At 39.1% G+C, this 27,168-nt stretch overlaps 1 protein-coding gene across 2 annotated transcripts; it reads left to right on the plus strand.

Moving 5' to 3' along the window:
- Positions 1–387: 387 nt before the first annotated feature.
- slc27a1a (solute carrier family 27 member 1a) lies at positions 388–25,752 on the plus strand. 2 transcript variants are annotated; one of them, XM_061981241.1, is made up of 13 exons: positions 388–769; positions 5,839–6,006; positions 9,081–9,475; positions 9,544–9,711; positions 14,325–14,394; positions 16,148–16,239; positions 16,325–16,434; positions 18,814–19,023; positions 19,089–19,215; positions 19,285–19,422; positions 19,488–19,652; positions 24,452–24,598; positions 24,676–25,752. In XM_061981241.1, the coding sequence occupies exons 2-13, from the start codon at positions 5,840–5,842 to the stop codon at positions 24,831–24,833; spliced, it is 1,947 nt and encodes a 648-aa protein (XP_061837225.1). In that variant the 5' UTR covers positions 388–769; position 5,839; the 3' UTR covers positions 24,834–25,752. The 2 variants fall into 2 exon arrangements, with proteins under 2 accessions (XP_061837225.1, XP_061837226.1); XM_061981242.1 differs by lacking the exon at positions 388–769 and adding an exon at positions 3,951–4,054.
- Positions 25,753–27,168: the final 1,416 nt, after the last annotated feature.

Genomic DNA, 27,168 nt, shown 5'->3' on the forward strand with positions numbered 1-27,168 from the left:
GTAGTCAAACAGAGGATGTACTTACGTAACATTGGATTTAGTCATCTGTGCCACTAGCAACATTGTCACATATCTGCGCTAAATACAATGTTACGAGCAACATTGTCACAGAAATGTAACATTGTATTTAGTCATCTGCGCTAAATACAATGTTACTAGCAACATTGTCACAGCAACGTAACATTGTATTTAGTAATGTGCACCAATGTTACTCGCAACATTGTCACAGCAACCTCCTGCAGATCTGCTGTGAGGGTAAAGGGGCGATACCGATATCATCCAATGGGAATGGCTCTACGCTTGACGGGCAGGTCGCTGGACTAATAGCCGAGCTCCTTTGTGGCAGTCACGTGACAGGTGGGCGGGGCCTAGTTGGTGACATCTCTGTTCAACATGGAGTACGGAGAAAAAAAAGGCAGCGCCACCCTAAACTTCTCAATTCAATTCAAATGTCTTTAACTTTGTGCTCACAAAAACAGCGCAGTCACACTTGGAAATGCCACAAGCTTACCCGGATCCTCGGACGTCATTAGAGTGCCTGTATTTTTATTTTATTTTATTTTGAATTTTTTTTTCCAGCAACCGCGCTAACCGGCGGGCAGCAGCATAAGAAAGTGCTAGAACAACTTCCAACAACAACATCACATTCGAATAATCGATAAGAGGAGGCGGATATCATCGGAAGTTACTTCCGCTCAGCGTATCAACTTGTGGGGTAACCACGTGAGGGTTACGAGGTGAAAGGTGACGCCAGGTTTGTTTACTTAAGGTAAGTTGGCTTCGTGCTAATTGTGCTTAGCTTAAACATGCTTGGCCAATATTTAGTATTTATTCCACCAATTAAGTTAAATGTAGAAAATGGATGGATGGATGGACATGCAAAATGAATCCCGAGGTTGACCTCATATGAGACTACTGTACATACAGTCCTGGTCAAAAGTGTACACTAGTGATGGGTTGATGAGGCGTCATGAAGCGTTTCGACACATTGCAAAACTGTATTGATACTGTGTCGATACTGTGTCACTAAATACTGACATCTGCTGGACATTAAAAATCCCTACAGGCAACCTATGGACCGACTCAACTGACACTGATTTGATGCCCTAGTACAGGGGTCACCAACCTTTTTGAAACCAAAAACTACTTCTTGGGTACTGATTAATGCGAAGGGCTACCAGTTTGATACACACTTAAATAAATAAATATATTGTCATTTGTAAGTTACACGTAAGTGTGATTTAAACAAGAATAGCTAAATAAATACATTTATATATATATAAAAAAATGGGTATTTCTGTCTGTCATTCCGTTGTACATTTTTTTTTCCTTTTACGGAAGGTTTTTTGTAGAGAATAAATGATGAAAAAAACACTTAATTGAACGGTTTAAAAGAGGAAAAAACACGAAAAAAATTAAAATAAAATGTTGAAACATAGTTTATCTTCAATTTCGACTCTTTAAAATTCAAAATTCAACCGACAAAAAGAAGAGGAAAACTAGCTAATTTGAATCTTTTTGAAAAAATTAAAAAAAGAATTTATGGAACATCATTAGTCATTTTTCCTGATTAAGATACATTTTAGAATTTTGATGACATGTTTTAAATTGGTTAAAATCCAATCTGCACATTGTTAGAATATTTAACAAATTGGACCAAGCTATATTTCTAACAAAGACAAATCAGTATTTCTTCTAGATTTTCCAGAACAAAAATTTTAAAAGAAATTCAAAATACTTTGAAATAAGATTTAAATTTGATTCTACAGATTTTCTAGATTTGCCAGAATAATTTTTTTGAATTTTAATCATAGTAAGTTTGAAGAAATATTTCACAAATATTCTTCGTCGAAAAACCAGAAGCTAAAATATTTATTATTCTTTACAATAAAAAATAAATACATTTACTTGAACATTGATTTAAATTGTCAGGAAAGAAGAGGCAGACATTTAAAAGGTAAAAAGGTATATTTGTTTAAAAATCCTAAAATAATTTTTAAGGTTGTATTTTTTCTCTAAAATTGTATTTCTAAAAGTAATAAGAAGCAAAGTAAAAAATAAATGAATTTATTTAAACAAGTGAAGACCCAACCATCCATCCATTTTCTACCGCTTATTCCAAGTGAAGACCAAGTCTTTAAATTATTTTCAAATTCTATTTGAGTTTTGTCTCTTTTAGAATTAAAAATGTCGAGCAAAGCGAGTAAATAAATAAAATTTAAAAAATAGAGGCAGCTCACTGGTAAGTGCTGCTCTTTGAGCTATTTTTAGAACAGGCCAGCGGGCGACTGATCTGGTCCTTACGGGCTACCTGGTGACCGCGGGCACCGCGTTGGTGACCCCTGCCCTAGTATATACAATAATATAAACCAAGTCATTGTATTTCATTTAGGATTATTTCATATCTTCATTTAAATAGAAATATATTTTAATCATTTTTACATACAGTCAATAAATAATGTGAACATGTATCATAACATGGCAATCTAAGAGAACGTGTTGTGGATGATTGTGGACTGGGAATTTTTTTAATTTTATTTTTTTACACATTTTTATTAAAAAAAAAAAAAAAGTTTTTCCGACGTATTACATTTTAGACGATTTCTCTTCTTAGTTATTATTTCTCCGGCTGTAGAAAAGACCCGCTCACAGGGCACAGAGGAGGCGTCAGTGCGACACAGTTGGCGTATCGGTCACGTGACCAAAACAGCTCATGATCGGTCACGTGACTTTCTAAAAGCGGTACGCGCACCGACACAGGGTTTTGCTCTATGAGCTCCACGCATGCGCCGATGCATCGGTGTTGCCGGACCCATCACTAGTGTACACAGACTTGTAAAGAACATCATGTCTTGACTTTACAATCATTTCTACAACTCTTATTTTTTGTGACGTAGTGATTGGAGCACATACTTGTTGGTCACATGAAGTTTGCTTCTTTTATGAATTTATTATGGCTCTGCTGAAAATGTGAGGGTCAAAAGTATACATACAGCAATGTTAATATTTGGCCAAACAGCTGGATTTTTGTTTCATCTGATATCACATGGACAAAGATAAATGGTCATACTTAAGGTAACTATTTCCACATTCACACTGATGGCGGGAGTTGCCATGCAAGGCCCTATCCACGACCCATCAGGAGCAAGGGTGAAGTGTCTTGCTCAAGGACACAACGGACGTGACTAGGTTGGTAGAAGCTGGGGATTGAACCAGGAACCCTCAGGTTGCTGGCATGGCCACTCTCCTAACTGCGCCACGCCGTCCCAAGATAAGACCTTCTGGAGGAAAGTTCTGTGGTCAGAGGAAACAAAAATGGAGCTGTTTGGCCACAATACCCAGCAATATGTTTGGAGGAGAAAAGGTGAGGCCTTTAATCCCAGGAACACCATGCCTACCGTCAAGCATGGTGGTGGTAGTATTATGCTCTGGGCCTGTTTTGCTGTCAATGGAACTAGTAGAGAGTAAATGGGACAATGGAAACATTATTACATTACTTAAAAAAAACTACTATAGATCTTCGTATTACATTATTTTGTATTGTTTTTCATACAGTACAATATTATCTAAAAGTGTTTTTCCATTGTAAATGTTGAAACTGTGCTGTTTTGTAGGAGCCAAACACAGATTAAATTGATTTAAATTAATCCTCCCACCTCCAAAGACATGCACCTGGGGATAGGCCACTCCCACCTCCAAAGACATGCACCTGGGGATAGGTTGATTGGCAACACTGAATTGGCCCTCGTGTGTGAATGTGAGTGTGAATGTTGTCTGTCTGTGTTGGCCCTGTGATGAGGCGGCGACTTGTCCAGGGTGTACCCCGCCTTCCGCCCGAATGCAGCTGAGATAGGCTCCAGCACCCCCCGCGATCCCAAAAGGGACAAGCGGTAGAAAATGGACGGGCCTGTTTTGCTGCCAATGGAACTGCTGCTTTAAATGGGACAATGAAAAAGGAGGATTAGCTCCAAATTGTTCAGGACAAGCTAAAATCATCGGCCCGGAGGTTGGGTCTTGGGCGCAGTTGGGTGTTCCAACAGGACAATGACCAGAGGTGGGTAGTAACGCGCTACATTTACTCCGTTACATCTACTTGAGTAACTTTTGGGATAAATTGTACTTCTAAGAGTAGTTTTAATGCAACTTACTTTTACTTGAGTATATTTATAGAGAAGGAACGCTACTTTTACTCCGCTACTTTTATCTAAATTGAGCTCGCTACTCGCTACTAATTTTTATCGATCTGTTAATGCACGCTTTGTTTGTTTTGGTCTGTCAGACAGACCTTCAAAGTGCCTGTGTTACTGGTGACGTTTCACTCCGTTTCACTCCGTTCCACCAATAAAATGCAGTCACTAGTGACGTTTGACTCCGTTCCACCAATCAGATGCAGTCACTGGTGACGTTGGACCAATCAAACAGAGCCAGGCGGTCACATGACTTGACTTAAACAAGTTGAAAAACTTTTTGGGGTGTTACCATTTAGTGGTCAATTGTACGGAATATGTACTGTACTGTGCAATCTACTAATACAAGTTCCAATCAATCAATCAAAAGTGTGAAGGAAAAAAGACACTTTTTTTATTTCAACCGTACATCCCGTCACAAGCCTAAAGACTGACTGCACAGTTCCTGTCTTCACAATAAAAGTGCCGCTCCATCGCGCCTGCGCTTTCAAAATAAGAGTCTCCGAAAGCCAGCGCAAACAAGCTAGCAAGCTACGGAATTTGCCGCCAATGTATTTCTTGTAAAGTGTGTGAAAACGAATATGGAACCTGGACAAATAAGATGCCAAAAACCAACCACTTTCATGTGGTATTAGACAGAAAGGAGGAACTTTTCTTCTCCTGCATTTGAAAACGTGGACGTTATCATCACTACTGTCTGATTACAATCAATGCAAGTCATCAGAATCAGGTAATACACCAACTTATATTCTTGTCTTCATGAAAGAAAGGAATCTATATGTGTTAAACATGCATGTATATTCATTAAAACACCTTTAACATGTAAACAAAAACGGCAAAATAAATAAATATAAATGATATACTGTATATATCAATGTATGTGTGTATATATATGTATATATATATATATATATATATATATATATATATATATGATATGTGTGTGTATGTTACTCATCAGTTACTCAGTACTTGAGTAGTTTTTTCACAACATACTTTTTACTTTTACTCAAGTAAATATTTGGGTGACTACTCATTACTTTTACTTGAGTAATAAATCTCTAAAGTAACAGTACTCTTACTTGAGTACAATTTCTGGCTACTCTACCCACCTCTGACAATGACCCCAAACACACCTCAAAAGTGGTAAAGGAATGGCTATATCAGGCTAGAATGAAGGTTTTAGAATGGCCTACCCAAAGTCCTGACTTAAAGGTGTGGACAATGCTGAAGAAACAAGTCCATGTGAGAAAAGCAACATATTTAGCTGAACTGCAGCAATTTAGTGGTCAAGTGGTCAAGCAGAAGCTTGTGGATGGCTACCAAAAGCGCCTTATTGCAGGTCAACTTGCCAAGGGACATGTAAGCAAATATTAACATTGCTGTATGTATACTTTTGACCCTCACATTTTCAGTAGACCCATAATCAATTCATAAAAGAAGCAAACTTCATGATTGTTTTTTGTGACCAAGTATGTGCTCCAATCACTACATCACAAAAAAATAAGAGTTGTAGAAATGATTGGAAAGTCAAGACAGCCATGACATGATGTTCTTTACAAGTCTATGTACACTTTTGACCACCACCATATTTTCTTATCGTGTACATGAATGTGACCAAAAGTGAGCTCATTATTGCATGTATTTCTAGAATGCAGAATGTGGCAAGTGTGTCCGCCTCCCTGGGCTCCATGGGGCTGCTGCGTCTCTGCGGTGTGTCCTGGCCGTGGTCGCTGGCAGCAGGACTCGCCATGTATTTGGGCACAACGAGCTGGAAGTACTTTTACATAGCGGCAAGGACCGCCAAGAGAGACCTCATGTAAGCCAAACTGTCACAAAAAAAGTCGCCAAAGAGACCAAACAGGTCTTGCAGATAAAGTATTTTCAACAGGCGACTCGGGGGCCCAATCTGGTTCATCCTGTTGGAGTTCAGTTTGGAATTTGGGAGTGGCTAATCTTGGTATTTAAACACAACAGTGTAGAGCAGTGGTCTTTCACAACAACTCTTAGAGGCTCTGCAAAGGTACTGCGGGGGTCAAGAAATATTTGGTTGATTGGCCTTTAAAAGAAAGTTTTTTTCTTTTCCCCCAGCAATTTTTTGCACAAATTTTCATGTCTGTAAATATGCGTTAACATCGATCCAACTCGCGTTTCTACACAGTTCTACAGCTACAGTACAGTAACCTCACTTTTAAGTGAACTTTACGGACTTCATTATGTCTCCCATAAAAAGCTCAGAGATGATAAAACCGCTACCAATATTAGTCACGCATTTGTACGAGGGTTGTACAGTATACAGGTGCTAGTATAGTATCACCGTAATAATGAATCAAAAACGGTACTATACTCTGTTTGAAAAGTACTGGTTCCCGGGCATGACGGCGCGTCGTCGTCACGTCATGACATTGCTGGTTTTACAAGCAGAGGAGCATGTTGGCCAGCGCACACACACAGAGTACTTACAAGCAGACACAGTGTGTAGACAGAAAAGCAGAGGAGCATGTTGGCCAGCGCACACACACAGAGTACTTACAAGCAGACACAGTGTGTAGACAGAAAAGCAGAGGAGCATGTTGGGCAGCGCACACACACAGAGTACTTACAAGCAGACACAGTGTGTAGACAGAAAAGCAGAGGAGCATGTTGGCCAGCGCACACACACAGAGTACTTACAAGCAGACACAGTGTGTAGACAGAAAAGCAGAGGAGCATGTTGGGCAGCGCACACACACAGAGTACTTACAAGCAGACACAGTGTGTAGACAGAAAAGGGAGAATGGACGCATTTTGGTGTAAAAAGTCAAGATAAAGGTGAAGTTATAACACTGAAACACCCTCAGGAAGAGCTGCTTTAAGACATGCAGCTAACATCCATCCACAGTGTTTTAGCTACTTCTAAATCACTAATCCTGGTCTCCATGGCCACAAATAAAGTACGTTTCTTACAAGTACCATTATCACTGCAGGACGAGGAATAGCTAAACATGCTTCACTACACACCGTAGGAGGATACAATAGCTCACCGCTAACAAAAGCTAGCGCGCCTGAATGTAAACAAACGCCATGAGTGGATCTACACCTGACATCCAATGTAATGATACCAAGTACAGGAGCGTATCTAGTCGATACTACTATGATTACGTCAATATTTTTTAGCATCACAAAATATTTTTTTATTTATCTTTATTCATATGATGTTTATAAAGTCAGTAAATACGTCCCTGGACACATGAGGACTTTGAATATGACCAATGTATGATCCTGTAACTACTTGGTATCACATCCATACCTAAATGTGTGGTATCATCCAAAACTAATGTCAAGTATCAAAGAAGAGAAGAATAAGTGATTATTACATTTTAACAGAAGTGTAGATAGAACATGTTAAAACAGATATTAACAGTAAATGAACAAGTAGATTAATCATTCATTTTTACAGTTTGTCCCTCATAATGTGTATAAAATAATAGGTGTATAAATGACACAATATGTTACTGCATACGACTAATTAGGAGTCTTTGTTTGTTTACTTACTACTAAAAGACAAGTTGTCTAGTATGTTCACTATTTTATTTAAGGACTAAATTACAATAATAAACATGTTTCATGTACCCTAACATTTTTTGTTCAAATAAAGACAATAATGCCATTTTTTGTGATGGCCTTTATTTAGAAAAGTATCGAAAAGTATCAAAATACATTTTAGTACCGGTACCAAAATATTGGTATGGGGACAACCCTAATTTGTAATCTATTTCTTAACCATGGCGACCATGATCGTCATTAAAGGAGCTGTTACCAACTTCACAACTCCATATTGTTCACAATTACTAATTATATTAAATAAAAATTGCTAATTAGTCTGAGGAGTTTGTTTGGTGATATAGACAATCTTTGATTAGCATTTTTGCAATAATTCGTTAAATACACCATTTCAAACAACCGCCAAAGTAAACTTCAGCTTTACAATGTGCTATTGGCATCCTCAAAAACAGAAAAATGTTTATCTGTTTTTAGGGGCATATTAAAAAAAAAATCTTATGAAAACTCTTAGTCAAAGATCTATATGAGGATTTTTAGAAAAAAAGCTCAACAAAGATCAAGACCCAAATATGTGTCACACTAGTTCAATTCAAAATGAAACATGACACCTTATAGATTTTCCTTACCAGGGGGTGCCACTAGAGGGGTGTATTTAGCTTAACTATGAGCAAGTCATTGGATGAATCCTCAACACAACACTTGCACGGCAGATATGGCATCTGTAAAGCTGACATGGAATTGGAAGACAGCATTTGTGTGCGAAACATCTGCTTAACACGCGATTGAAAATTTGAGTCGAAAATAAGTCCAAAAAGAGTTGATTTAACCCATGTGGAACATTGCCTGGTACTCTCTGTGGTTAAGTAAATGAATGCCCTAAGACCGCTGTATGATGAAGTTCTACAGTACAGGCTAAAAGTTTGGACACACCTTCTCATTCAATGTGTTTTCTTTATTTTCATGACTATTTACATTGTAGATTGTCACATCAAAACTATGACACCTGTGAAGTGAAAACCTCTTGAAGCTCATGGAGAGAATGCCAAGAGTGTGCAAAGCAGTAATCAGAGCAAAGTGTGGCTATTTTGAAGAAACTAGAATATAAAACCTTGTTTTGGTAAGTACATAACTCCACATGTGTTCATTCCTAGTTTTGATGTGACAATCTCCAATGTAAATAGTCATGAACATAAAGAAAACACATTTGTGTGTCCAAACGTTTGGCCTGTACTGTATGTCACAAGTAGTTGTATACAGTGAAGGCCTCTGCCAATCAAGTACATTATAACTTTATTTCTTAAATTGGACATGTTGTGTGCACATTGACAGTCTTCTCTTTGTCCTCCCCAGTGGTCTGTATGTGCTGCTCAGAGTAAGGCTGGCGTTGTGGCGCTTCATGCGCAACGGAAGCAACGTACCCTCCATTTTCTCAGAAACTGTGAAGCGCAACCCAAACAAGATTGCGCTGATCTACGAGGCCACGGGGGAAACGTGGACCTTCACCCAGCTAGATCTTCTGTCTAACTCGGTGGCCAACTGGGCCAGACATCAGGGCTGGATCTCGGGGGACGTGGTGGCCCTCTTCATGGAGAGTCGGCCGCTGCAAGTGGCGCTCTGGCTGGGCCTGGCCAAGGTCGGGGTGGAAGCTGCTCTAATCAACTTCAACCTCCGCCGCGACTCCCTCCTGCACTGTGTCGGGGTGTCCAAGTCTCGAGCTATTGTGTTTGGAGCTGAGCTTGCAGATGGTAAACAACCTTGTGTTGCTATTCTAACATTCAAAATAGTCATTTATTGCATCTTCTTTTCTCTTTAGCCATGTTGGAGGTCAGTTCCTCTCTCGGTCAGTCCATGGTGCGGTTTTGTACCGGAGACCTAAACGTTCATCAGCTGGCCTACCTGGTTGCGACACCCCTGGATCCCATTTTAGCGTCTATGCCGGGGTACACCTCTTCCGCTTGTATCCCCCAGAAAAGCATGAGCGGTGAGTAGAGATACATTTTTAGTATTGCTTTTAGGGATGGGTACCGTTCACATTTGAATCCATACAGTACCGGTTCCTGGTACCTGGGAATTGATACTGGTACTCAAGGGTACCAATTTTCGGTACTTTTGTGTGTGTTCATGTGGTAAAAAATTTATTTGTCTAATAATGAAATCTTAAAATGTTTGAATTTAATATATGTATTTCTCTTTATCGATCGATCATCAAATATATTAAAACAATAAACAATTATTTGTATAGTAACATGTTTGCAATTGTTTTGCAACTTTCTTCAACATAAAAACACATAACTACAACAATGCAGTGTTGTTTTCTTAGTACTGCACAAAATATATTCCATGTATCGCCCAGCGCTAACTTCATACCTGCCAACTAGTCCGGTTTTCCCGTAATTAGTACGGTTTTCATCAACCTATTCCGGGTTACGGTTGCAGTGATAAAAAATATGTTTTTTTCATTAATTAAAAAAAAAAATTTTTTTAAAAGTTTTATTCACGAAATCGCGTAACAACAATGACAATCGACACTGCTTCCCGTAACTTCCTATCGAGCCATTCCGAATGCCATGCGCGAGGCTATTTATAGCACCGCTGCCAAGCACGAGGCACCAGTTGCCATTGTTTCCAAACCAGCGAACGATCATGGAATCAGCCGGAGAAAAATCGCATACGAGTCTTAAACCGAAAAGAAAACTGCAGTCATTCCGTGAAGAATATTCAAAAGCCTATCCGGGAATAATTATCCCTTCCAAAAAGGGTGAAAACTAGGCGAATTGCACCTTGTGCAGACAAGATTTTTCGATCAGACACGGAGGAATTAGCGATGTAAAAGACCACGTTGGGACAAAAAAACACAAGTCTAATGCCGTTGCTAGCGATACAAGTGGAAAACTTTCAACGTTTTTCGGATTTTAGCCACAAAAAGGTAATGACACCAATGTTATCTATTGGAATTGTTTAGTACTGTTATACTGTTAAAAGTGTTTATACTATTTATGCTTTCAAGTCCAAGTTGAAGAAATCTTGTTAAATGTTGACAGCATAACTACCAAAATACAGAAGTATGTCCTTAATATTTTTGCAGTGCTATTTCTGTTGAAAAGTTCAAATGATTACATTAGAGATGTGATGTGCCACTTTTCAAGTGTCTGATGGCTTCAATTAATTTTCATTAATTTTTCATATTTTGAATTCTTTTGAAAGGCTTACAAAAAAACTACATTTGAATTGTAATTCCATGCTATTGACAGGACTATTAATTTTAATGAAGTTAGCTTACCATGTTTACAGTATGATAATTGTGATAGAAATGTGAATTTTAGGCACAGAATATTTTTTACAATTGAACAAGGCAGTAGATTATACAAGCTTGGACAGAAAGTTAATAATGAATTTAATGGAATTGTTTAGTACTGTTTTACCATTTGTTTACTGTAAAAAGTGTTTATACTTTCAATGAACAAATTGAAGTCTTGTGAAAGGTTGACAGGATAACTGGCATTAACTGTCCAAATAATTTCAAACTATTGAAGTTAGCTTACAGAATAAACATGTCAATCAACCCATATGATTTTTGCTGTAATATTTTTGTTTTGAAAAGTCACTGTGACTGATAGAAAAGTGATGGTTTTAGCAACATTTTAACCTGTCTGAATGCTAATAATCATTTTGCGTCGGGGGGGCGAAGCCTGAACCCCCACCAGGACTTTGTCCTGGACCTACCGGGGCCTGCGGCCCCTGGACCCTGGCTACTAGGTTTTTCTGATTTCAAAAGTTGGCAGGTATGTAACTTATATATTAGGCTTTTTTTCTGTAGCAGGCGTATAGGATGATGATGTCGCTGTTATCGTCACCAAATGTTAACGCCATTTCTTCCCCCGTGTTGTTGGCTGCAGCCGAGACGCTAAAGGTGCCAAATGCAGTAGTTGCAGTTGTACATGGAACTTGGCTGCATGAGAAAAAACCTGTGTTTAACCAAGTGCTTCCTCAGATTGGAAGTATTCCCGCTACTTGCCTTGATGTTCACATCACAAATACTGCAGCCAGCATAATCTGCATCGCATTTGGAAAAGACCAACCACAACTTAAAGCTTTTTCTACTTGTGATGGTTGGGTTTTTGTCATAGAACATTGATTGTTTGCAAGATTACTCAGAGCATGTCCGTTTGAAATCGCCTGTTTTCCTCTCAAGTGCTAGCAAGTACTCGCCACTCGCAAGTGCTGATTCAAACAGACGTGACGTCACGCGCAACCTAGGCACCAAAACATGGCACCGCTGGATTTGACATGAATTGATGCTTGGTAGTACCGGTTGGTTTCGGTCTGTTCCAAAAAAAAATACTGGATCCGGTGCCCATCCCTAATTGCTTTAATGTTAATTGAAAATACAGCGTTTTGTACAATGACAGTGTTAATGAAAGTGTTGAATGAACACGCACTGTTTTTATCTTAGTATAACCAAAAGAAGAAAAAAACCAAGCTTATTTAAGTGTGTGTGTATGGGTACCAAATTTGATAAATGTATATATTTCGACCGAATTCAATACATACCATATTTCGATACCTTCGTTCTATGTGACTTCACTTGCGGTTGAAGACTTGGCACCCGGCTTAATCACAGTATTCGTGGCAGACTGCCTTTAAGTAATGGTGCAATTTTCCATGCGAACAAGGCAGGCATGCCTGATATAGCAAGCAATTATTAGTAAGGCTCCACTTACTTAGAATGTATTGTTGTGAGTTGTAACAAACATGATAACAGGAAGTGAACATATTAGTAATTGCTACGAATTGGAAAAGTCGTAGTATTATATTATAAGATTTTCTTTTTCCTACTCCTTTTCAGACATGTTGTAAAGAGGAATGAGAATATGTAAATGTTGTGATGAATTAGTTTAAACCAACCAAACACTTTTTCAAATGCGCCAATTCGATGCTAATTTACATTGAATATGCCGTATATATGCTACCGATTAGCATTAGCGATTTTACATGGTGATTTCAACACCTCCAAATGTGGTCATTTGAACAAGCAATCGACCAATATGGTTTTTGCAGGGCCGATACCAATTATTGGTAGTCCAAGAGGCTGAAAAATGTTTGGAGCCGATATTTATTTGTCGTAAAAGTTAGCTAAACATGAATAGTATATGGCAGTAAACAGCGGAACAATGCTTTAAGTTGTTTTTTTAAGTTTATTGGGGGTGGCATGGCTCATAAACGCTATATAAATACAATTCACTTCAGTTTACTTTTTTTAACTTTTTTTTTGTAGGAAACGTCAGACCAGCAGCGACATAATGTTTTATGTAGCACTAATGTTGTGGTTAATTTAGCACATAAACACATCAGGGGATTTTACAAACACCTTTATTACGTGTGTGGAAAGCTGCAGGTCAGGAGCATCAACATTTGCATTTCAAAGTATGGTAAATCTCCTGGAAAAAATGCTAAAACTGTGGAATTTTTCTACATCATATTAATTTGCCATCCATCCAAATTTACAATTTTTAAAAAAAGTTTATGGTTGAGTTTACAATTTATACATTGTAAGGTTTTCTGGTGAGGAAACCTGAAATAATGCAAACATTTAATTAAAAAAAAATGTTGGGCTCCTTCATGTAGTTTATAGTTGAGATTTTTTTCAAGATGGCTGACATCATTTTTTCATAGATGTTACAGAAAGTATGAGAATGTGTGAGATGCTACCTGCTCTTCTTTATTTATTTAATAAGTCTCCTATTTGTCAAGATATTTACACAAAATTTGGATTCTTGAGCAATCTTTTCTGTTGTTTTAATGTCTTAACATATTTGGGGAAATTTATTGACGGTGAGAGGAAGTTTTATTCTTAAATGCATAAAAAAAGAATTGGGCTATTGCAAAAAGATAACTTTCTTCATGCAGGGCACGTGCTTGAGCAGTGGTTATTACTATCTACCTCAGTAATTATTTCTATATTTTGAATACTGTTATCATATGTGTATATATTATATCTGAGTTCTGTTGTGTATTAAGTACACCACTTACAATTTAAACACATTGTATGACTCAAAAAACAAGACTGACCCTTTCAACTTAATGGCAAAGACTACTTCCTGATTAGGACAATACAATGCAAATGAATGCATACATGCAAATGATACTCAGTCAGAAGTGTAAGAAAACAATTGAAGAGCATAATTATTATTATCAACTCACTGTTAAATTGAAAAAATAAATACAAATATTACCACATAACACACACAAAAATACAGAAAATTGGTAATGCTAAGTACTGGGAATCTGTATCGTATGGGTTCAACTGCAAAAGGTACCAATCCCTAGTTGCAGCATAGACTTACAGATCAGTTTTAAGTGGAATGCGCACATTTATTTTTTATATTACTCATCTTATTTATTGTTTCTATCTGTGTTTAGTATTGTGTATATATTTATACTATCACTTATAATATTTTGCATATAGTATTTTTATTACTGTAATATTTTATTTTAATTTCTGTTGCATACTTATAATTAATATTTTTATATATTGTTTCATTTACAATGATTATTTTTTATGTGTAACTAGATGCTCTGTTGTCTCCTCTGCAGATCGTTTGTTTTACATATACACCTCTGGCACCACAGGGATGCCCAAGGCGGCTATTGTTGTGCATAGTCGGTACGGTACCACTCATTAATTGTTTTTTCATACAAATACGTTTATATTATACATGTATGTGTGTGTGCGTGTGTAAAATATATATATATATATATATATGTATGTGTGTGTGTGTGTGTGTGTGTGTGTGTGTGTATATATATATATATATGTATATGTGTGTGTGTGTATGTATGCGTATATATATATATATATATATATATAATATATATATATATATATATATATATATATATATATATATATATATATATATATATATATATATATATACAGGTAAAAGCTAGTAAATTAGAATATTTTGAAAAACTTGATTTATTTCAGTAATTGCATTCAAAAGGTGTAACTTGTACATTATATTTATTCATTGCACACAGACTGATGCATTCAAATGTTTATTTCATTCAATTTTGATGATTTGAAGTGGCAACAAATGAAAATCCAAAATTCCGTGTGTCACAAAATTAGAATATTACTTAAGGCTAATACAAAAAAGGGATTTTTAGAAATGTTGGCCAACTGAAAAGTATGAAAATGAAAAATATGAGCATGTACAATACTCAATACTTGGTTGGAGCTCCTTTTGCCTCAATTACTGCGTTAATGCGGCGTGGCATGGAGTCGATGAGTTTCTGGCACTGCTCAGGTGTTATGAGAGCCCAGGTTGCTCTGATAGTGGCCTTCAACTCTTCTGCGTTTTTGGGTCTGGCATTCTGCATCTTCCTTTTCACAATACCCCACAGATTTTCTATGGGGCTAAGGTCAGGGGAGTTGGCGGGCCAATTTAGAACAGAAATACCATGGTCCGTAAACCAGGCACGGGTAGATTTTGCGCTGTGTGCAGGCGCCAAGTCCTGTTGGAACTTGAAATCTCCATCTCCATAGAGCAGGTCAGCAGCAGGAAGCATGAAGTGCTCTAAAACTTGCTGGTAGACGGCTGCGTTGACCCTGGATCTCAGGAAACAGAGTGGACCGACACCAGCAGATGACATGGCACCCCAAACCATCACCCAACCATGCAAATTTTGCATTTCCTTTGGAAATCGAGGTCCCAGAGTCTGGAGGAAGACAGGAGAGGCACAGGATCCACGTTGCCTGAAGTCTAGTGTAAAGTTTCCACCATCAGTGATGGTTTGGGGTGCCATGTCATCTGCTGGTGTCGGTCCACTCTGTTTCCTGAGATCCAGGGTCAACGCAGCCGTCTACCAGCAAGTTTTAGAGCACTTCATGCTTCCTGCTGCTGACCTGCTCTATGGAGATGGAGATTTCAAGTTCCAACAGGACTTGGCGCCTGCACACAGCGCAAAATCTACCCGTGCCTGGTTTACGGACCATGGTATTTCTGTTCTAAATTGGCCCGCCAACTCCCCTGATATTTTTCATTTTCATACTTTTCAGTTGGCCAACATTTCTAAAAATCCCTTTTTTGTATTAGCCTTAAGTAATATTCTAATTTTGTGACACACGGAATTTTGGATTTTCATTTGTTGCCACTTCAAATCATCAAAATTAAATGAAATAAACATTTGAATGCATCAGTCTGTGTGCAATGAATAAATATAATGTACAAGTTACACCTTTTGAATGCAATTAATGAAATAAATCAAGTTTTTCAAAATATTCTAATTTACTGGCTTTTACCTGTATGTATGTATGTATGTATATATATATATATATATATATATATATATATATATATATATAGCCGAGGCAATATATATACTGAGAATGTTTGCTTGTTTCCACCCCACAGGTATTACAGGATCGCCGCTTTCGGCTACTATGCTTTTGGCATGTGTCCAGAGGACATCATGTACGACTGTCTTCCTCTGTATCACTCAGCAGGTTTTTTTTTTTCACCTCTTTGTGAGCACTTGTTTCCCACGACTAAACAGCAACTGGTGTATTAATGAACTTTTCTGTGTGCAAGGTAATATCATGGGCGTGGGCCAATGTCTGATGCACGGTCTCACTGTTGTAGTGAAGAAGAAATTCTCAGCAAGCCGCTTCTGGGATGACTGCATCAAATACAATTGCACAGTAAGCAACTTAGCAGCAGTGTTGGGAAACATTTGTGTTGAAAAGTAATTTACTATAGTTACTTTTTTTTTTTTAAGTATATCGGCCCAATATTAGCAACAAAAAAAAGTATCGGATGAAATCTACTTGCATCTCAAATCAAATCTGATAAAAGCTCCGACACAAGCAGTCCTGCAGCGTGTTTATGTTGTGTAAAGTTGGACAACCATCCATCCATCAATTTTCTACCGCTGGTCCCTTTTTGGGATCAACCAGTTAACATCTAAATGTATTCCAATATGCACATAAGGTTGTTCTTTTTTTGTATTTTTAGTGAAGTCATTTACAAAAGGTAAACATGCTTGCAGCTACTGTACACAGCAGCTGAGTATACAATAGCACACACGCCAGACATGTGTAATAAGCGTCCTTAATTGAACAATATGGAATCTAAAACACGTCATTTGTCAATTACACAAGTATAAAATAATTGTAGTTGCATATTACTTACAGATACAAAGTGTCAAAGGCAGAAGCTTATTCAAATGTATTGAGTAACAAATGTGTGTGGATCATTCAACTGCATCATGAGTCATGCACTAAACAGGCTTGTAGGGACGGTATTTTTATGATTTTCCAATACAGTAAGTAACACTTCACCTTCTAGGTCTGGGGTGTCAAACTCAAATACAGAGTGGGCCAAAATTTTAAACTGAACAAAGCCGCGGGCCAAGGTTGAACAAATGAACCTTTTAATAGGGACCCAAACAAGTTTTGCATTAAATATTGAACAAGCAAGGCTTATATAACTTTATAGTGACATGCAAAATCCAGTTTCAAATAATAATAATAATAATTAAAAAATATCAATGGCATATCAAATACAATTTAAATAAAAATTGAATGTGTCTTTTCTATTTGCAGCCTTCTGAGGTAAATATCAACATTAACTTTTTCCACAGGCTAATAATAAATGTGAAAATAAAATAACAATGAATAAACCAACCATTCAGGACTTTAAACTGCTCAGTTTGCAACACACTGATCTAATCTGATGTGCCCAAGCCAGATACCTGACATCTTTTCTTGGATGCTAGTTCATTAATGTCGGGGCTCAGGCTTTGAGCTGAGGCAACCCTCATTATCAAACGAAGTTGTTCATCAGTCATTATACCTCGTAGTCCACCCGGTCCACAGTCTTGGGGGCGTGCTCAAAAGGCACTGCGTTTATCGTCCTCTACGAGCTGTCGTCACGTCTACTTTTCATCCATTCTAACAACGTGCCGGCCCGATCACAAAATACGTGCGGCGTCTGTGCACACACACATAAATGCAACGCATACTTGGCCAACAGCGATACAGGTTACACTGACGGTGCCCGTTTGAATAACTTTAACACTGTTAGAAATATGCGCCACACTGTGAATCCACACCAAACAAGAATGACAAACACATTTCGGGAGAACATCCGCACAGTAACACAACATAAACACAACAAAACAAATACCCAGAATCCCATGCTGTGTTGTGCCGGATAATGCGCCCCCGGCGTAGAATGCACCCCCTGACGGGAGTGTTATATCAACTAAAGCCCACACTTAGTTTCCACGTGCAAGATTTAATCTATTTAAAAAAGTTATTTAATAAGAAGCCAAAAGTGCTAAAACAATAATGTTCGTGTTAGAGGAGTTGTGAATGAATGAAATATGAAATCCGTGCTGCAGTCTGCAGGTGTACCTAATGTTGTGGCCCAGCAGCGACTGCAGCACGGTAAGTAGGTCTACTATCTACACAGCCCCCACAATACATTGCAAAATCACGTGACCTTTGAGCCCTATATAAAAAATATATATATGTTAATTATAATTACCAAAAAAAAAAGATTTAATATGTACTGTATAACATTTTTGGCCTTTTTAAAGAAAATATATGCATCATCACCAATTATGCAAATGATATGATGTCATATTGGCACCACCCCCACACACCTCTAGCCACGCCCCCACCGCCATAAGTACTGTAGTATATGGGCAATCTGTGGGAAACACTGTATGACTCATTCAGTACCACACATTTAATATGTCGTCTACTAGAACATTCAAAAAGATAAGCTTCATAAAAATGTATTATTGTGTTTACTTTAGTTACTGGTTATAAAACATTTTCACTCAAATAATGTGTTGTAAAAGTACCGCATCGGGACTCTCAATCGGATCGTAACTGAAGCCAAAGAATCGGATCGGGATCTTAGGCCAAAAATGTTGATCGAGACATTGCTGGTATCGACGTTGTAATTTAAGCAATAGTAATTGATTAGAGGAAAACATTGTATTCCAAACACTGCATAGGTGGTGGCGGTATTTGATCATGTGATTATTTCAACATCCTATTTCATCTTAGGTGATCCAGTACATTGGAGAAATATGTCGCTACCTCCTGTCTCAGCCTGTGCGACCGTCGGAAAAGGGCCACAAAGTTCGCCTGGCCGTGGGAAACGGTCTGCGGCCCAGCGTGTGGGAGGCCTTTACCGATCGCTTTGGAGTGAAGAAGATCGGCGAGTTCTACGGCGCCACCGAGTGCAACTGTAGCATCGCCAATTTGGATGGCAAGGTCTGCAATCACATGTGCATTCTTTGCTAATATTGAACTAATGTAACCTCATTTTGCATCTTCAGGTGGGCGCGTGTGGATTTAACAGTCGCATCCTGCCCAACGTCTACCCCATCCGCCTGGTTAGAGTGGACGAGGACACAATGGAGCTGGTCCGGGGCAAGCGTGGCCTCTGTGTGCCCTGTCAACCCGGTGACTGATCAGCCACTTAATGATGAATTTGCATGAAAGTTCCTCACCTGACTCCTCCTTGTCTTCCAGGAGAGCCAGGGCTCCTGGTAGGTCGCATCAACCAGCAGGACCCCTTGAGGCGCTTTGACGGCTATGCTAATCATGAAGCTACAAAGAAGAAAATAGCCCATAATGTCTTCAAAAAGGATGATTCGGCGTACTTGTCAGGTTAGCAGTCTTTTTTTTTTACTTTGTGGACATATTTATTCATTCCCACCTCCTGTGTGTTCTAGGTGATGTTTTGGTGATGGATGAGCTGGGCTACATGTACTTCCGGGACCGCGGTGGCGACACTTTCCGCTGGCGAGGAGAGAACGTGTCCACCATAGAAGTGGAGGGCATACTCAGCAGCCTCCTGGGTCAGACTGATGTGGCCGTGTATGGCGTGGCAGTGCCAGGTGAGCTCGTACTCGCTGCTGTCATGTTCCCATCAGGGTTTGATGCTGCCCATTGCAATACCCATCATCAATGATACCGATCCCTTGTATTAACTATAAATGTTTTTATTTATTTATGATGAAAGCTACTGACAGTGTGACAACATCAACACAATATTTAAACTAGTTCTTTATTTTCTTTTGGTGGCACAGGGGTTAGTGCGTGTGCCTCACAATACGAAGGTCCTGAGTTCAATCCCGGGCTCGGGATCTTTCTGTGTGGAGTTTGCATGTTCTCCCCATGACTGCGTGGGTTCCCTCCGGGTACTCCGGCTTCCTCCCACCTCCAAAGACATGCACCTGGGGATAGGCCCCTCCCACCTCCAAAGACATGCACCTGGGGATAGGTTGATTGGCAACACTAAATGGTCCCTAGTGTGTGAATGTTGTCTATCTGTGTTGGCCCTGTGATGAGGTGGCGACTTGTCCAGGGTGTACCCCGCCTTCCGCCCGAATGCAGCTGAGATAGGCTCCAGCACCCCCCGGGACCCCAAAAGGGACAAGCGGTAGAAAATGGATGGATGGATATTAAGGGTGTAACGGTACGTGTATTTGTATTGAACCGTTTCGGTACGGGGGTTTCGGTTCGGTTCGGAGGTGTACCGAACGAGTTTCCGCACGGACGGACATAAGTAGCGCACCGCACGTTGTGTAAACAATGCACACCGAGGCACAACACACGGCATGCTAGCAGCGACCGGACTACGACAACATGTAAAAGCCAGAGCTGGAAGACCCTCCTGCCTCGTTAAGATCTCCCGTTTGGGAACACTTGGGCTTCGCGGTGCGATACAACAATGGAGGACGGAGGTTTGCCGACATTGTTCAGCAGCAGTAGGGTATGCTTCTGACAACACGTCAAACATGCTAACCCATTTGAAGGGTCACCACCCCCAAGTGAACATCGCTTCAACGAAGAGAAAGACGAGCGTGGTGCAAACACAGCATTCAAGCAGCCTCTCCTCGGCGAGTCAGACAGGGCTAAAGCAATAACAAATGTTTTATAGCAGCAGATTTAAGACCATATTGCATTAAAAACTAGATTTTGAGCCACTTCTATGGTGGAAGAACAATATATCCTCTTACTGCCAAGTTAGCCAGGCACTACCTCGCCATACCTGCTACCTCCGTGCCCAGTGAAAGGCTATTTTCCACAGCTGGAGACATTGGAACTGCAAGCAGGTCTGCTCTTTCTGCACACAATGTGGATAAACTGATTTTTCTGGCAAAAAACATGAAGATTGAGTGAAAGTCACCAGGGTTAAAGGCTAGGGGAAAAAAGAAAAGTTAATCTGAGGCTGAGTTGACTTGAAACTGTTTAATATTGCACTTTTTGTATGTAGAAGACACGTTTTGTCATTTTATTTAACCTGAGCAACAACTTGAGGTAGTTTAATGTTGCACTTTATTTGTAGAAATGTTGCACTTTATATGTAGAAAGGTTTTGTTAAGAAACCAACTCTTATTTAGTTTTTATTTGATATATGTTGACCACATGAACCCTGGCAATGGATCCTGTGTGTATATGTATGTTATTGTTATGCTTAGCATTCATGACTGCCTGTGTGTGTATATGTATGTTGTTATGCTTAGCATTCATGACTGCCTGTGTGTGTATATGTATGTTATTGTTATGCTTAGCATTCATGACTGCCTGTGTGTGTGTGTATATGTATGTTATTGTTATGCTTAGCATTCATGACTGCCTGTGTGTGTGTGTGTATATGTATGTTATTGTTATGCTTAGCATTTATGACTGCCTGTGTGTGTGTGTATATGTATGTTACTGTTATGCTTAGCATTCATGACTGCCTGTGTGTGTATATGTATGTTATTGTTATGCTTAGCATTCATTACTGCCTGTGTGTGTGTGTGTATATGTATGTTATTGTTATGCTTAGCATTCATGACTGCCTGTGTGTGTGTGTGTATATGTATGTTATTGTTATGCTTAGCATTCATGACTGCCTGTGTGTGTGTGTATATGTATGTTATTGTTATGCTTAGCATTCATGATTGCCTGCTGTAGCACCGATCAGCCTAGTGGTGGCACTACACTCACATCCATCACACACACTGCTATTTCTACTTTTGGGCAGAATTATTATAGTGTTCCCAATGTTAAAATGATAAAGCCATTGTTTACAAATTTGGTAAATAAATAACCAATAAAATTTATATTTTGTTGTTTTCTTACTGTACCAAAAATGAACCGAACCGTGACCTCTAAACTGAGGTACGTACCGAACCAAGATTTTTGTGTACCGTTGCACCCTTAATGGATATACAATTGTTTGAGCAAAACAAAGTCGATTGTACACAATAAATGAACAAAAGCAAAAATACTATTTACTACTCATCAATGTAGGATGGATCATATATTGCTTCTTCCTTTCTTATTGACATCACCAATTTATTGATCAATCTTACGTGTCGTGTACTGACTGTGACAATGCTGACAGATGTTATATTACCCTCTCTCTTATTCATCTACTTGTTCATTTCCTATTAATAGCTGCTCACGTTCCATTTAAACTTCTTAAAATTTACAAAGCACTTTTTGTTGGTGTTGCCTAAAGCTAGCTTAGCGGTTACCTGAGCTATTAGCACACCTGCTCCGAGCATTCTCTCGATGTGTAACATCCTCCAGTGATAATGCTACATAAGATAGTAAGGAATGCAGATTACATGTCGTAATGGAAGTGATGATGATTAGGTGAGTGGCTCCACACCGTGTATACGGAGGTTTTTAGGCCCAAGAGGCAAAACAAAAGGGTACAGATGTAGTTTTGTCCCATCAGCCATCACAGAACTAAATAAGCTTTAGTACCTATTTTTGCCTATATTTATTTTAGTGTAATATATTCTTTTATTATGGTGTTTTATTCTGGCTTGTCCCAAATCTTATCTGAGTGAGATTTTATATGTTTTATCCTTTTTATGGGGAACTTTGAGTGCATGTACTATTTTGTGATCTGGGCAATGTTTGTGATGCTTGTTATGTGCGAGGTCTTTGTATTACATATCTACAAACCCCGTTTCCATATGAGTTGGGAAATTGTGTTAGATGTAAATATAAACGGAATACAATGATTTGCAAATCATTTTCAACCCATGTTCAATTGAATGCACTACAAAGACAACATATTTGATGTTCAAACTCATAAACTTTATTTTTTTTTGCAAATAATAATTAAATTAGAATTTCATGGCTGCAACATGTGCCAAAGTAGTTGGGAAAGGGCATGTTAACCACTGTGTTACATGGCCTTTCCTTTTAACAACACTCAGTAAACGTTTGGGAACTGAGGAGACACATTTTTGAAGCTTCTCAGGTGGAATTCTTTCCCATTCTTGCTTGATGTACAGCTTAAGTTGTTCAACAGTCCGGGGGTCTCCGTTGTGCTATTTTAGGCTTCATAATGCGCCACACATTTTCAATGGGAGACAGGTCTGGACTACAGGCAGGCCAGTCTAGTACCCGCACTCTTTTACTATGAAGCCACGTTGATGTAACACGTGGCTTGGCATTGTCTTGCTGAAATAAGCAGGGGCGTCCATGGTAACGTTGCTCCAAAAGCTGTATGTACCTTTCAGTATTAATGGTGCCTTCACGGATGTGTAAGTTACCCATGTCTTGGGCACTAATACACCCCCATACCATCACACATGCTGGCTTTTACACTTTGCGCCTATAACAATCCGGATGGTTCTTTTCCTCTTTGGTCCGGAGGACACCACGTCCACAGTTTCCAAAAACAATTTGAAATGTGGACTCGTCAGACCACAGAACACTTTTCCATTTTGTATCAGTCCATCTTAGATGAGCTCAGGCCCAGCGAAGCCGACGGCGTTTCTGGGTGTTGTTGATAAACGGTTTTCGCCTTGCATAGGAGAGTTTTAACTTGCACTTACAGATGTAGCGACCAACTGTAGTTACTGACAGTGGGTTTCTGAAGTGTTCCTGAGCCCATGTGGTGATATCCTTTACACACTGATGTCGCTTGTTGATGCAGTACAGCCTGAGGGGTCGAAGGTCACGGGCTTAGCTGCTTACGTGCAGTGACTTCTCCAGATTCTCTGAACCCTTTGATGATATTACGGAGCGTAGATGGTGAAATCCCTAAATTCCTTGCAATAGCTGTTTTTTCTTAAACTGTTCAACAATTTGCTCAGGTATTTGTTGACAAAGTGGTGACCCTCGTCCCATCCTTGTTTGTGAATGACGGAGCATTTCATGGAATCTACTTTTATACCCAATCATGGCACCCACCTGTTCCCAATTAGCCTGTTCACCTGTGGGATGTTCCAAATAAGTGTTTGATGAGCATTCCTCAACTTTATCAGTATTTATTGACACCTTTCCCAACTTCTTTGTCACGTGTTGCTGGCATCAAATTCTAAAGTTAATGATTATTTGCAAAAAAAAAAAAATGTTTATGAGTTTGAACATCAAATATGTTTTCTTTGTAGCATATTCAACTGAATATGGCTTGAAAATGATTTGCAAATCATTGTATTCCGTTTATATTTACATCTAACACCATTTCCCAACTTATATGGAAACGGGGTTTGTAAGATGTTCCTTTCTCTCCATGTTTAAATGGATGTCCTGATCTTGCTGGATGCAAAACAAGTTTACCTTCGGGTAGTAATAAAGTAACCTAACCTAATTATTGCCTGCTTCCCTCTTTGAGCTAAATAAAGTACAGAAGAAGTGTGAAGTCTTCTAAGCGTCTGCTCCCATGTGTGGTGTTCAGGTGTCGAAGGGAAGGCAGGCATGGCCGCAATTGCAGACGCCGACGGCACTTTTGACTGCAGCATGTTCCTGGAGAGGATTCAGTCAGCGCTCCCGTCGTATGCTCGACCTGTGTTCCTGCGACTCTCGCCGAGCGTCGATACCACGGGTAACAACTCTTACCTCTTTTCTTCAACTGCTGAGTCCTTCGTGATTAAAAACTGTCTATATATACCACACATGTAGGTACTTTCAAAATCCAGAAAACCAGACTGCAGCGGGAGGGCTTTGACCCCCGCCTCACCAGCGACCGCATCTACTTCTTAAATGCCAAATCTGCGCCTTACGTGGCGGTAGACGAGGAGCTCTACGTCGCCATAGTGGAAGGCCGTGTGCATTTATGACATGAACTACGGTCGCGGCGCCTGGCTTTACATTCCAGGCCCTAGACGAAGATGAAGTCTTTTCTGCACCACTTGACCAGAGTTTAACGCCTTCAGGGACACACAGTTGAGGTGACTACTCACTCTTTAGGAAGTACTTTGACACAGTATTCCTCTTTTATTTAACACTGCAGGGATAAGATTTCAATAACACCCATACAATAAACACCTTCTTCCGTGTAGCGTGGCCTTAGGAGGACAATATGGTTGCTCGGACCTACCGGCCAGGGATTTCAATGTAGGATTTATTCTTTTAGTTTGATACTTGTATTGTGTGTCAGGGTGAAGCCTCTGCTCAGAGGGTTATAGATCAAATACTAATAGTTGTTTTCTTTTAATGCAGTGCACGAAATCTAATGTTAATCTAAAAATGTGCCTTATGACTGTGTGTGTGTGTGTGTGTGCGTGTGTGTGTGTGTTTGTGCGTGTGTTTTGAAGGACTGCTAAAGAAAGTATGGTCACCTTTTTAGCTCTCATCATACAACACGGGGCCACATTGCAGTTATGGTTGCCCTCAGAGGGCCACTTGTAACTGGAACTATTTAAATGTAAGTATAATAGACTTATATTATGACTTAATTGCCCGTGCATTTGATTATTAGTGTTTTTGAAACCAACAATAGGCATCTATTTTTGAATGTTTTTTGGCAACTAAACATTTTTGAAATATTTTATTGCATTAAATAATGTTAGTTAATAACAAATGCATTTCGCTTATTAAATGACGAAGCCCCCGGGCTCCTAGTTTGACACCTGTAATGTAAATCATTTGAAAATATTCACATAGTTATCACATCATAGATCGGGTTTCTAAAAGATTTTAATATATGGTGACAGATTGTGATTCTCACTCAAATTAAACAGTGACATCTTAAAACGAGCCTTGAGTTGTTGTTATTTATATTCATTGTTGCACAATCTATGGTGGGAACTTGGTATTTATTTCTAGAAATAGGATTTTGATGATATATTACAGGCGCAAGTATAGATTGCAGTAATTATGTGCAAACTTAAAGATTTGCCAAAATATACTTCTTCAAATAAAAATGTCACGTGCCTCATATGCTGGGCACGTGATCCACAAAAGAAAATATCAAATACATTTTAGGGACATGAACATCTGTGGCTGTAGGCAACCTCCTGATGTAGTTTTTCATTGGCATGATCAGACAGCATCCAAAAAGTGTTTTCAAATGTTGTTTGCACTACACATCTGTTGCTGTGTAACCCTCATTGTACTGTACAATCACAATCAGAAGACTTTTATTGCCATTGTTTGAAAACGGGTTCACAAACTAGGAATTTTACTTGGTGCAATCGTGCAACATAAAACACGTATAACACAGAATAGAATAACATGAGTTGTAACTGAGCTATCAGATCTTGTTATTGTTCATGAATGACCTCATTAGCAGTAATATTGCTGGCTACATCTGAGCCGATACTGTATCAATTCCCAGGACCCAGGGAATCGATACCAGTAGTAATTATTTTTGTTCATTTGTACTGTATATACAGGTAAAAGCCAGTAAATTAGAATATTTTGAAAAACTTGATTTATTTCAGTAATTGCATTCAAAAGGTGTAACTTGTACATTATATTTATTCATTGCACACAGACTGATGCATTCAAATGTTTATTTCATTTAATTTTGATGATTTGAAGTGGCAACAAATGAAAATCCAAAATTCCGTGTGTCACAAAATTAGAATATTACTTAAGGCTAATACAAAAAAGGGATTTTTAGAAATGTTGGCCAACTGAAAAGTATGAAAATGAAAAATATGAGCATGTACAATACTCAATACTTGGTTGGAGCTCCTTTTGCCTCAATTACTGCGTTAATGCGGCGTGGCATGGAGTCGATGAGTTTCTGGCACTGCTCAGGTGTTATGAGAGCCCAGGTTGCTCTGATAGTGGCCTTCAACTCTTCTGCGTTTTTGGGTCTGGCATTCTGCATCTTCCTTTTCACAATACCCCACAGATTTTCTATGGGGCTAAGGTCAGGGGAGTTGGCGGGCCAATTTAGAACAGAAATACCATGGTCCGTAAACCAGGCACGGGTAGATTTTGCGCTGTGTGCAGGCGCCAAGTCCTGTTGGAACTTGAAATCTCCATCTCCATAGAGCAGGTCAGCAGCAGGAAGCATGAAGTGCTCCAAAACTTGCTGGTAGACGGCTGCGTTAACCCTGGATCTCAGGAAACAGAGTGGACCGACACCAGCAGATGACATGGCACCCCAAACCATCACCCAACCATGCAAATTTTGCATTTCCTTTGGAAATCGAGGTCCCA

This window comes from Nerophis lumbriciformis, linkage group LG32 (genome assembly GCF_033978685.3).
Source record: "Nerophis lumbriciformis linkage group LG32, RoL_Nlum_v2.1, whole genome shotgun sequence".
Taxonomy (NCBI): domain Eukaryota; kingdom Metazoa; phylum Chordata; class Actinopteri; order Syngnathiformes; family Syngnathidae; genus Nerophis; species Nerophis lumbriciformis.

Bases quoted from the DNA above. Each gene is read 5' to 3' on its own strand.
- slc27a1a (XM_061981241.1), top strand. From the start codon at position 5,840: ATGCAGAATGTGGCAAGTGTGTCCGCCTCCCTGGGCTCCATGGGGCTG. The intron at 19,423-19,487 runs GTTAGCAGTCTT...TGTGTGTTCTAG, and splicing joins TGATTCGGCGTACTTGTCAG to GTGATGTTTTGGTGATGGAT. The intron at 19,653-24,451 runs GTGAGCTCGTAC...TGTGGTGTTCAG, and splicing joins GTATGGCGTGGCAGTGCCAG to GTGTCGAAGGGAAGGCAGGC.